Source organism: Chelonoidis abingdonii, chromosome 19 (genome assembly GCF_003597395.2).
Source record: "Chelonoidis abingdonii isolate Lonesome George chromosome 19, CheloAbing_2.0, whole genome shotgun sequence".
NCBI classification, from domain to species: domain Eukaryota; kingdom Metazoa; phylum Chordata; order Testudines; family Testudinidae; genus Chelonoidis; species Chelonoidis abingdonii.
In genome coordinates this window covers 17,417,732-17,430,575 of record NC_133787.1, presented here as the reverse complement: position 1 = coordinate 17,430,575, position 12,844 = coordinate 17,417,732, and the positions used below count along the sequence as shown (strand labels likewise).

The 12,844-nt window shown below is 40.3% G+C and overlaps 1 protein-coding gene across 2 annotated transcripts in view; it reads right to left on the bottom strand.

Moving 5' to 3' along the window:
- N4BP1 (NEDD4 binding protein 1) overlaps positions 1–7,432 on the bottom strand; it is a 36,069-nt gene extending 28,637 nt beyond the window's left edge. Inside the window, exon 1 of one of the 2 annotated variants that reach the window (XM_032787075.2) lies at positions 6,942–7,432. In XM_032787075.2, the coding sequence (XP_032642966.1) occupies positions 6,942–7,187 (246 nt within the window). In that variant the 5' untranslated portion in view covers positions 7,188–7,432. The remainder of the gene's footprint in view (positions 1–6,941) is intronic. The other variant, XM_032787074.2, reaches the window with a different exon arrangement.
- Positions 7,433–12,844: the final 5,412 nt, after the last annotated feature.

Sequence of the window (12,844 nt, the reverse complement as noted above, 5' to 3'; positions counted from 1 at the left end):
CATGCATTTGTTTCTTTCTAGTACATAATTATCCTTTCTTTTTTTCAGCCAGTACACAACCCAGGCCTCTACTATGCTGATCTTGGCTTTTGTGGCTCCATACCTAGTCCTGAACTATATTTTATGCTAATAATTAGCACTAAAGATAAATGTCTAGCTTATTTCACAGCAGTGGTTCTCAAGACCATTTAATAAGAAAAGCCTTACCCTTCCATTTTCTACAGACCACCTCTTTTAACCTCCCAAACTACGATTGCCTGATTTTAAAAAATATCTAATATTGAAGACCACTAAGAAAAGTTTCACAGCCCATAGTGTGAGAATCAGTTTTTAGGGAATTGGTGTTCAAGCCTTTTTCTTAAACATCCATAGTTAGAGCTGTGGTAATGTATTATAACCTGTAAAATAGTGCTTAGTAGAGAGCCATAGGAGGTGAGCATGTCCACTGGCATCTTCAGAAAAGCAGGTCTAATTTTCATTTTCAGCTTATCGGAACTTTCAAAATAAAAGCGCAGGTGCTCATATACAAAATTAGTTTAATATCCAGATAGTCATAGTAAACACCACAGTTGCATCTATTGCGGGAGATAAATGATTTTTGGCATCTCTTCCTCCTTAGCTGCTGCATTTATTTGACAATTCTTGCATAACTTAGAAAGTCAAGCATGTTCTTGGCTCACAGCAATATCAGGACAAGAATTTAGACAATTTGTTCTAAATATGTAAAAGCCACCAACGAAAGCCTCCTGTTTCTACAGTTAACGTTCTATCATGCCATGAAGCCAGTTTCTAAACTACTGAAGTTAGCACACCTACAGGCTCCAAAACATCATGTATTAACTCTACACATTAACATGATTAATGGTAGTCCACCAAGATTCAAATCAACGATCTCTAGCTTCAAAGCTAGGTCATGTAACTGAAACAAAAATATATTGGCAATTCAGTCTGCAGCAGCAGCAGCACTGGTGATTTTAAAGGCCACTTGTGATTTATTGGTTTGCAACACTCTTACAACAAAACAAAAAACAAATAAAAAGAACATCCAACTAATTTTGTTCTCTCTCTCCACTTTGTTTTGAATGGAACTGAAAATAAATATTATGTGATGGACAGCGTAACTGCCTTGTGCCATCTTTGATTCTCATCAACACAGTTTTAAGGACTGGATGCTAAAATACTATACAGTAGTACAAACTGCTGTTGTAACATAAGCTGAATGAGGCAAGTAGTTTTTCTGGCCTGCACAAAAGAGTGTCCCCTCCCCCATAAACATAGCAATACAATGGTAGTGAAAGTGAGACATTCAGTATCTGGAAAGTTTCTAAAGTAATATATACAGTAGTAAAAATGCTTTCTGAAGTGACTTTACTGCTTGTGATTGACAGACCTGGAGTCTGAAATTCTTTGTTTTTATAAGGCAACGGCAATGCACAGTTACACACACTGCCCAGCCAATATCCTTTCAGATCTTGACCTGGAGGGATCTACAAGGCTCATTCAGATGCTTGGATTCTCACTGAGCCTGCCAATATCTGTGTCGATTATAACGACTAACCATCCCCCACAGGTCATCAAACAGTAACTTTTGTTATCACCTACCTGGGCTAGGTTCTATTATCCATTTCAAATTTTTAAGACATCTGATCAAATAAATAACAATTTTCAGGTTAGTTATTTCATGGATACTGTAAATACTATGCAAAATGTCAGTCATTTTGGATTATACTAGCCATCTGTGAATTATTATTAAATATTTGAAATTGTAAACCCATTGTTTTATTCTACATTTTTGCTCTATCCAGTGCAGAAGTAACTTTTCAAGTTGTTGAAGAGAAGACAATCATAGTGGAACACGTAACATTTTATTCCCTGATTCATTTTACCATGAACCTAAAATGAGCAGACAAATTCACACTTACATTACCTAGTAGTCAGGCAGCGTACCAGAGCTAAAACCCAGCATTACTCTGCGCATACTCACTTTGTGTGCACGATATCTATGTATAGTCTACTCATAAGGTTCATGATCAATGGGTAAATTCAACATTTGGGTTGAAGAGAGTCCTTCCTCTATCATGTTTTGTAATATCTGTTTCTCAGAATTGAGCAAAACACTTAAATGGGTTTCCACTGCAGCTCAGCTTCCCTTAAACAAAAGTATTTCTGTTACTATACCTATAAATCTCAGCAACATATCAATTAATCATGAATACAGTTCTTAACACTGGACACTTCCACCTATAAAGAGCTGGTCAAATTCTTCCAAAACAAATTAGAATGATCTCTCTTTTAAATATATATGGCAGATTCTTTTCATGAACTAGGAGGTACAAATTAATTTCCAGTAGTTACAGCTAATAATAATTTAAAATCAATACTATCACCTCTGTGGCTGTGTCTATACTAGTATGTCACAAGTTTTTCCAAAAAAAAAATAAAAAATAAAAAAAATACTACAGTGTCCACCAGATGACAGTTTTAACCACTGTGTCATCTAACCCTGCCCAGAGCAGATCTGTGCAACTTTGTGGTTAAAATATTGACAATTTGTTGCTTCAGTTAAAGTAAGAATTTAAAGGGGACCTCCCAAACACCCACAACCGGCACTTTGTTTGGTAGTATCCATAGAGAAGCCAAGGATTTATTTGGAGCAGTGATACTCAGACTGAGGTTTGAGAGTTACAAATGGCTCTTTGCGGCACATATTAAAACACTGTGTGATTTAATTATTAACCTAAAGTTATTAACAAAATAAAAGCATCCTGATTGGTTATTAACCAATTGTAGATGATAAAACAACAACATGGTCAATCATTTTACTGTGAGAATAATATAAACTAAGTATTTCCCCATCATACTGTTTAAATATGAATATATAGTACTATAGTAAATTAAAAGAAGAATTCACACTACTGCAACTCTTTTGGGTAATGTTGATGGCTAATTTGGTTGCTGAACCACAGAGGCCTGAGTATCACTGATTTAGAAGTATAAAGTAGGGGATAATCATCATGCTCAAGTGAAGGCACATTAGTAGGACCATTGGCTTTTCCCCTGTATGTGTTTTACTTATTCTGTAAATGACTAGAGCAGTTAAATTTCTAGTGCTATGACTAGCACATTTACAAGCACAACAAAGTAACTTTTTCTTAAGCATCAGAGGGGTAGCCATGTTAGTCTGGATCTGTAAAGAGCGACAAAGAGTCCTGTGGCACCTTATAACTAACAGATGTATTAGAGCATAAGCTTTCGCGGGTGAATACCCACTGCGTCAGACGCATGGCATTTCTTGAAAGCAGTGTTTACAGAATGACTAGCTCATCCACAATGTTCAAAGAAAACTCAATTTTTCTAAAAAAAAAACACATTTTAAAGTTTTCTGCTACTTTCCACCGACCTTGCTGTTAGGAAAAGAAATACGTATTCAGTTGTAATAGAAGCTCTTTGGAGAGGGGAAACTTCTTTGTGTGTGTTTGTACAGCACATGGGACAATGAGATGCTGAGCCTGTTAGGGTTTCTATTATATAAATAATAGTAAAAACTTTAAACTTCTGAGATTTGATGGCTTTTGCAATCTAGAAATCATTCATAGAGTTAACTGAAATAAATTATTCTGCAATTCCACAGCTAAAGAATCAAACTTTAAGAACTAAAATGTAAAGCTAAAATTATTATTGAATTAGACCTACGAATAGGTGCTAAGAATCCCTACTAATACAAGGAGGAGACAGACAACAGGAATTACTCTTTGCAGACTGGTTCCTAAACAAATTATGATGCTTAATCTGCCATTCTCCCCACATGCCTCAAATGGGCTACAGTTGTTACGTTCATGTAATTAACTATTGGAGTAATGACAATTGCAACATTGTAGCTGCACCCCCAAAAAGTGAGCCAAAGAAATTTGATTACAAAACCACTCTTAGGAGATTGTTTCACATCAGTTAGTGTCACACCCAACACTCCAAAATATCAGAGACTGTAAGAACAGGAAAGACTAGCTAGCCTTTTCCTGGCTTAGCAGAACTCATTTTTTTGCTTTTTTATTGGATAAACTGCCACCTATTCCAAGAACTAAACTGATGAAATCATGTAGGCTCTGTCTGTTCTGATGCTGAAGAGGTATTAGCAATGTCAAACTGTTAGCATTCTTCAAGGAAGAACTGTTAAAACCATTCAATGTAATGATAAACAGAGACTTAGGCTACAAAAATGCCATGAAAATAGACATGTTTAAAATAACTGTATAACATGGCTGGGGCATAACCACTTCATAACAGATTTTTCTAGACTGTGCAGGCAGGAAAAAAACAAAACAAGAACTATATACTAATCACATTAAGAAAACATGTTTTAGTCAACATTTTTTTTTTTTACCATCCACACAGCGCTCAACCAAATTATTATGGTTGCAGCCTGACTGTCAGATAGTTCTCAAGGAGAAATCAAGTTGCATACATGGTAAAAACCATGATGACTAAAACATTTCTCATCGTGATTAGAATATGGTTTTTGTTTTGTTTTTCCTGCCTGCACACTCTAGAAGAAACTGATATAAAATGCTTAGGACACAGCCATTTTTCACAATTGTGACACAGCAGGGCTACACTGTAGTGTTGACAGAATCTTATAATGTTTGGTTCCTTATTTCCCATGCTTATAAACAATGGCACAAAAACCAATACACTGGCAATCTGAACACACCAACTTGTAAGGACAAGTCAGTGTCTGAGTTGGAGTTCTTTTTATACAGATGTATTTTATTTCTATTTCATCCGCCTCCTCCCTTTACACACAAATACTCAATCTAAAGCTATCTGAGGTAGGGTAGGGCTGATCCATAGCTGTTTATGTTACACCAATACAAACATACTCTAAGGCCACGTCTATACCATTGGGACTATAGCAGCACAGCTATGGCACCATAGCTATATACCAGTATAACTTCATAATTAACCTCATTTTTAGATTTTACTGAAAAATTTCCAGGTTTTACAAAAGCTATTACTAAATTATTATTATTATTATTTACTGATTTTCATCTGAATTTTGGACATTAATACATGAAAATACTGATTATGTTAAGAAAATCCAATTCATTACATTGGGTAGATATGTTTATGTTAATAAATTAGTCTAGATGCAACATGAGGCTGTCTGTTAAAGTAAGGCAACACATGCCTGCACAGTTAATTAAGTGACAGCACTAAACTCCTTTTACCTTTTAATACTCTTACTCTGTTGCTTTTTTCTATCTTCCTATCCCCCAATATTTCACCCAGAAACCTTAATTTTTTGTACTGAATTACATTCATTTTTCAAATTCCCGGGAAACTTAATAAAAACTGAAAATGGAGGGCCTTACCCATAGTTTAGATCCAGTTTACAGTGATGAAGGGATTTTTTGTGGTTTTAGGATCACTACTTGCCTGAGCAATGGGAACTAGGTGGACAGAAGCATTCAACCTAGCTGCATCTACACTGGGGGTTAGGTCATCATAGCTACAGAGTTCAGAGCATGGATTTTTTCACACTCCTGAGAGACATAGTTTCAAATGTAGATCAGCCCATAGATCAAGAATCAGTTTTATCCTCCATAAGACTGACAGAGGTTCTCAACTATTAGAATATACCCCTGTCATAAATAGACAGCTAAGGGTTAATGTTTCTTTTACCTGTAAAGGGTTAACAAAGGGAACCAAACACCTGACCAGAGGACCAATCAGGAAACAGGATTTTTCAAAGCTCAGGGGAAGGAATTTTTTTGGTTCTTTGTCTGGCTCTCAGCTATGAGAGGGGATCTTTTTCTATCTGTAAGCTTCTCATCTTCAGTTTCCCAGTTGTAAGTACAAAGGTAGCAAAACAATAGCCTTTATATTGTTTTGTTTGTATTATGTTGTGTGTGCTGGAATGTTAAATTGATTATCTCTTTTTGACGAGGCTGTTTATTTTCAATTTTTTCTTCTAGATTGACTCTGTAATTGTCACCTTGATACAGAAGATTATGTTTTTCTTTCTTTTTGTTTATAAGGCTTTTTAAAACTTGTTGAGGTTTCTCTAGGTTAAGGAAGGACGAAGTGGGGAGAATTCTCTTTGGTATCTGACTAGGTGAGTGGCATAAGCCTCCGGGGGAGAAGGGGAAGGAAATTGCCCCTCTGTTTTGCATTCATGAGTTTTAAGTACAGTATCGCCCAGGAAACCAGGGAGGTGGGAGCTGGGGTGAGTAAAGGGGGACGGAGGAGGTTGGTTCGTTGGTGTAGACCTTCAGGGACTTCTGAGTCTTGGGGTCCCCCAGAGAAGGTTTGGGGAGACCAGAGAGGGAGTCAGGCCCTGGAAATTCCTGGCTGGTGGCAGCGAGATCAGATCCAAGCTGGTAGTAAGCTTGGGGGAGTTTCATACAAGCACCCAAATGTTGGACGCTAAGATCCAGATTTGGGAAAGATGCTTATGATAACCCCAATATCTGAACCTCATGTTCCCACTCCCTGCATACAGTCAACATTACACCTCAGCCATCATCTTCCCTCCAGGCCCACTTCAAAAATAACCAAGCTCAGGGAACCATGTGTAAAACAAAAACCGGCCCTAGTCTGTGCTGAAGTGCCCCCCCCTCCCCACTTCCTGTGTGGCCAGTAGAGACTCAACATAGGCATCATCATTATTTGTTAGACGCTGACAGCGTGCTCAGTGCTGTACAGGGCCCCTCTCCCCGCCAGGCAGAGCGTGGCTGTGAGCCAGCCTTGTTCTCACACTGGGTCCAGCGCGGCACGGGGCCCTGTCAGGAGCCGGGGGAGGGGGGTGGATTAAGAGGGGGAAAGCGGGGAGGTGGGTGGGACAGGTGAGGAGAGTTCCCGGCGGGCGGGAGGGGAGACCCCCGGCTGGGAGCATCCAAAGGGCTGATGTACCTGAGGAACCGACCCGACCCGCCCCTTGTTACCTTAGCGCTGCGCACAGTTTCCTTGTCCCCGGAGAGCCGCAGCCAGATCCTGTCAGTGGCCGGGCCCGAGCCAGGGGGCTGTCCCGAGGGGCCACAGCCTCCCGGCGCCCCCAGCACGGCGAGCCGCACCCCGAACAGGCTCTGAATGCGGCCTCGACTCTTCTCGAGGAAGCGGCTCTTCTCCGCTGGAGCCGTGAACTCGTCCAGCACCGGCACGGGGCCGCTGACCGCTCCGGGCACCGCCATCAGAGCCGGCCAGGGAACCCTGCGCTATTGCCTCCCATAGTTCCAGACCCCAGGCACAACAACATCAGCGGGGAAACCCCTGCTGCCCTCATCACGGCGGGACATTACGTCATTCGTCTGCGACGCAAGTTCAGCGCGGGGTGCCCTGACTCCGCCCAGTCACTCAACCGCTGCTAACGTTATTAGGAGGGGCCACCCGCTTCCCCGAGAAAAAGACGCGTGGCGACCATCTTTGTTATGGGCAAGACGCCTAGCTGCCATCTTTACTGAGGGCAAAACAAGTGCCCTGTCCGACGCTGCATCGAGATGAGCCATGTTTACTGAGAGTAACGCCCTTCCCCCGCCCTTCAGGGGAACGCGAAACGCGAGACAGAAACGTCACCAATAACGTCCTCAAAAATTCCCCAGCTCGTTTCAGTCGGAGCTCAGCCTTGCCCTTCCCTTCAGCGTGTGGTCAGAGTGTCTTGGGGAAAAGTCCTTCCTGGGGCAGGTGACAAACCACTGCACAGCCGCCTTGCCTTGCACTTGGGCTGCGAATACTGCGACGCTGGCTCGGGCCGGTGAGAGGGGCATGGAAATTGCCTTATGAAGGAGAGCGGTTAAGCTGCATTGTTTGTTTGTGAGGGCAGCGGAGCCTTTTCTGGGAAAGTAACCAGTGGCTTCAACTCCTCTCGTATATCTCATCATACATGGTGGGTTCCTCCCCTTCTCCCTTAAAGTCTCAGTTCCTGGAATCATGTTATTACCTCAGAATCTCAGCTTTCATTTAAGAGAAAAGTAAGTTCCTGCCCCTCATAGTTACAGAGGAATACTTGTTATTTGTAAACCAATTCTCATGATTTTTGAGACATGATGGGTGAGATGATTTATTTTATTGGACCAACTTCTGTTGGTGAAAGAGAGAAGCTGCTTCTTCAGAAGAACTCTCTAAGCTCCAAAGCTTGCTTCACTGACCAACAGCCTGGGGCTTGGCAAAAAAATAGAAAAGTGTGAAACCAGAGCGCTTTTTTTTGGTCAGACTTTGAGCATATAAATGAGGTAATTCCTAGCACAAACAGACCGTGCTAAAAATGAAATTCTAGTCTCCTGAACACAGACTATTTGCAAGAGAATTCTCCTTTCCTTTAGCTTGCATAGTTGCATTTTATTTTTCCATCATGATGCTACTTTTTGTAACAAACAAACCTAGACTATACGTAATACCTCTCTGGCTGATTTCTTGAGATGATTGGTGCCATCTGTTGTTCAAATGCAGCTAGTGCAAGCTCTGGTAATTCCGAGTGGAAAGTAGAAAGTTTTATTGTGGATGCGAATTACAAGCAGCTGAGATAGAGAAGAACATCATTACGAATCCAAAAGCAAATGTTTTGAGATCTAGCTGTGCAGTCTGCTGTACATTTTATAGATGACTCAGCACAACCAAAGGCTTAAGTGTTTCATAAACAAAGTGGCCCCCTTCTTGAGACTTTATTAATTTATTTCTTTGTGCTATGTTTTGTCATATTGTGTTTCTCAGTGCTTTGCATTTGTAAGTCTTGGTCCAAGGGTTGAATGGACAATACGTTAAAATAGTCAATTTTATATTAAATGTAGTTTGTAGCATACAATGATCTGAGCCTTCTTGTAATAAAGTTCTCAGAGAACATGTCCCTGCTCATTAAAATTAAATGGCACCTGAGATTATAATGCTCAGGACAAGACAAAAAATTTTTTTTAAAATTTCTAGTCTAAAATAGGATATGAAATTATAGGCTTAGGTTGTGATCCTGCGAACAGTTATGCATATGCTTAATTTTACACAGATGTGTAAGGGTATGGTTACACTGTAAAGAAAAACCCATGGCGCTGAGTATCAGAGCCAGGGTCAAATAGACTTGGACTGTAAGGTTAAAGATAGCAGTGTAGACCTTTGGGCTTGGGCTCTGAAACCCAGCAAGCTTGGAGGGTCTGTCAGCTCAGGCTCCTGCCCAAGCCTGAACATCTACATTGCTATTTTTAGCCCCAGAGCCTGAGCCCAAGTCAGCTGACGTGGGCTCTGAGACTTGGTGCAACAGGTTTTTATTTTGCAATGTAGACATACTGTAAGCATATGAAGGAGCAGAGATCTAGTTTTAGGGGCCCTTACAAATTGAAATGAAAGCTAGATTTGTCAAAAGGTCTGCTGAGGTTTGCAAACATACATCAAGTGTGAGGCAAATCTGGGCTGATTTATGACTTCAGATGGAACCTAGAGGAACTTTTTTTCATGTGGCTGTGACTCAAAGCTAGACAAAACCTGTAGGTTACAGCAGACATTTATTTTGTATTCACTTGAAATTATAGCTCACAACTAATCTCCCTTGTAATTTGGAGAATCACAGAATCATAGGACTGGAAGGGACCTCGAGAGGTCATCTAGTCCAGTCCCCTGCACTCATGTCAGGACTAAGTGTTGTCTTCACCATTCCTGGCAGGTGTTTGTCTAACCTGCTCTTAAAAATCTGCAGTGATGGAGATTCCACAGCCTCCCTAGACAATTTATTCCAGTGCTTAACCACCAGTTAGGAAGTTTTTCCTAATGTCCAACCTAAACCACCCTTGCTGCAATTGAAGCACATTGTTTCTTGTCCTATCCACAAAGGTTAAGAAGAAGAATTTTTCTCCCTCCTCCTTGTAACAACCTTTTATGTATTTGATAACTGTTGTTATGTCCCTCTAAGTCTTCTCTTTTCCATACTAAACAAATCCAGTTTTTTCAGTCTTCTCTCATAGATCATGCTTTCTAGACCTTTAATCATTTTTGTTGCTCTTCTCTGGACTTTCCAATTTGTCCACATCTTTCCTGAAACGTGGCACCCAGAACTGGACACAGTACTTCAGTTGAGGCCTAATCAGCATGAAGTAGAGCAGAAGAATTACTTCTCATTTCTTGCTTACAACACTACTGCTAATACATCCCAGAATGATGTTCGTTTTTTTTGCAACAGTGTTACACTGTTGATTCATATTTAGCTTATGGTACACTATGACCTGCCGCCGATCCCTTTCGCAGTACTCACTACAAAAATTAATTTTCCCTCTGCTGATCCTTCTTGTCAACTGTTGAGAATAGGCTGACGTCCACCTTAATTGAATTGGCCTCGTTAGCACTGACCCCCCCACCCACTTGGTAAGGCAACTCCCATCTTTTCATGTGCTGTATATATACTGCTTACTGTATTTTTCACTCCATGCATTTGATGAAGTGGGTTTTAACCTACGAAAGTTTATGCCCAAATAAATTTTAGTCTCTAAGATGCCACAAAGACTCCTCATTGTTCTTCCTAGGCAGTCATTTCCCATTTTGTATGTGTGCAACTGATTGTTCTTTCCTAAATGGAGTACTTTGCATTTGTCCTTATTGAATTTCATCCTGTTTACTTCAGACCATTTCTCCAGTTTGTTCAGATCATTATACTCCTATCCTCCAAAGCACTTGCAACCCTCCCAGACTGGTATCATCCACAAACTATATAAGTGTACTTTATATGCCATTATCTAAGTCATTGATGAAAGATATTGAACAGAACTGGACCCAGAACTGATCCCTGCAGGACCCCACTCATTATGCCCTTCCAGCATGACTGTGAACCACTGATAACTACTCTCTGGGAACGGTTTTCCAACCAGTTTTGCACCCACCTTGTAATAGCTCCATCTAGGTCGTATTTCCCTAGTTTGTTTATGAGAAGGTCATGTGAGTCAGTAGCAAAAGCTTTACTAGTCAAGATATGCCACATCTACCACTTCCCCCCCCATCCACAAGGCTTGTTACCCTGTCAAAAAAAAGCTACCAGGTTGGTTTGACACAATTTATTTTTGACAAAGCCATGCTGACTGTTACTTATTATCTTCTAGATGTTTGCAAATTGATTGCTTAATTATTTGCTCCATTATCTTTCTGTGTACAGAAATTAAGCTGACTGATCTGTAATTCCCTGAGTTGTCCTTATTTCCCTTTTTATAGATTGCACTATACTTGCTCTTTTCCAGTCTTCTGGAATCACTCTCCTCTTTAATGACTTCTCAAGGGTAATCGCTAATGGCTCAGCTATCTCCTCAGTCAGCTCCTTGAGTATTCTAGGATGCATTTCATCAGGCCCTCGTGACCTGAAGACATCTAACTTGTCTAAGTAATTTTTGACTTGTTCTTTCCCTATTTTAGCCTCTGATCCTACCTCATTTTCACTGACATTCACTATATTAGATGTCCAATCACCACCAACCTTCTTGATGAAAACCGAAACAAAGAAGTCATTAAGCACCTCTGCCGTTTCTGCATTTTCTGTTGTTATTCTCTAGCCCCCCTGCCGCTTTCACCCCCCCATTGAGTAACAGGCCTTCCCTGTCCTTGGTCTTCCTCTTGCTTCTGATGTATTTGTAGAATATTTTTTTGTTACCCTTCATGTCTCTAGCTAGTTTGGTCTCGTTTTGTGCCTTGGCCTTTCTAATTTTGTCCCTACATACTTTTGTTATTTGTTTATATTCATCCTTTGTCATTTGACCTAGTTTCCACTTTTTGTAGGACTCTTTTTTGATTTTTAGATCATTGAAGATCTCCTGGTTAAGCCAAAGTGGTCTCTTGCCATAGTTCCTATCTTTCCTACACAGTGGGATAGTTTGCTCTTGTGCCCTTAATTATGTCTCTGAAAAACTGCCAACTGTCTTCAGTTGTTTTTCCCCTTAGACTTGCTTCCCGTGGCATCTTACCTACCAACTCCTTGAGTTTGTTAAAGTCTGCCGCCTTGAAATCCATTGTCTTTATTTTGCTGTTCTTCCTCCTACCATTCCTTAGAATCATGAACTTTATCATTTCATAATCACTTTCACCCAAGCTCCCTTCCACTTTCAGATTCTCAACCAGTTCCTCACTATTTGTCAAAATCAAATCTAGAACAGCCACTCACCTAGTAGCTTTCTCCACCTTCCGAAATAAAATTTTTTCTCCAATACATTCCAAGAACTTGTTGGATAATCTGTGCCCTACTGTGTTGTTTTTCCAACAGATGTTTAGGTAGTTGGAAGTCCCCCATCACTACCAAGTCCTGTGCTTTGGATAATTTTGTTAGTTGTTTAAAAAAAGCCTCATCCACCTCTTCTTCCTGGTTAGGTGGTCTGTAGCAGACCCCTACCATGACAGAGAAGTCTGAACTGGGATCTTAACTTCCTATCTCAGGCCCAGAACTGTACTTGAATCAGATTCAGAATTTGAGCAAATTCTTTTATTACTTTACTTTATTAACAATGAACATTTGCTGAGAAAGTAACGAATAAATGACAAAGGCTTTCCACAGTAAACTCTCATAATTGAGGGGGCTGTTAGCAAGAGGGGAACTTCTCTCTGTAGCTGCATCCCATAGGTTTGAGGGAGGGAGACCTCTATCTATCTATCTATCTATCTATTTATTTATTTATTATGTGTCAACAGTTAGTAGAGAAGACCAACCGTATCCTTCTCCTGCTCCTGGATTTCCACATGGAGTACCAGAAGGAGCTTGTACCCCCTATGACATTTTATGAATTATCCAAAAGCAGTAATATATGTGAGATGAATGTCAAGATATCGATTATTTATATTAGAGCTGGGAAAATACCACAAAACATTTCTGACCTATATTTGCTCAAACTGAAAAAATTAA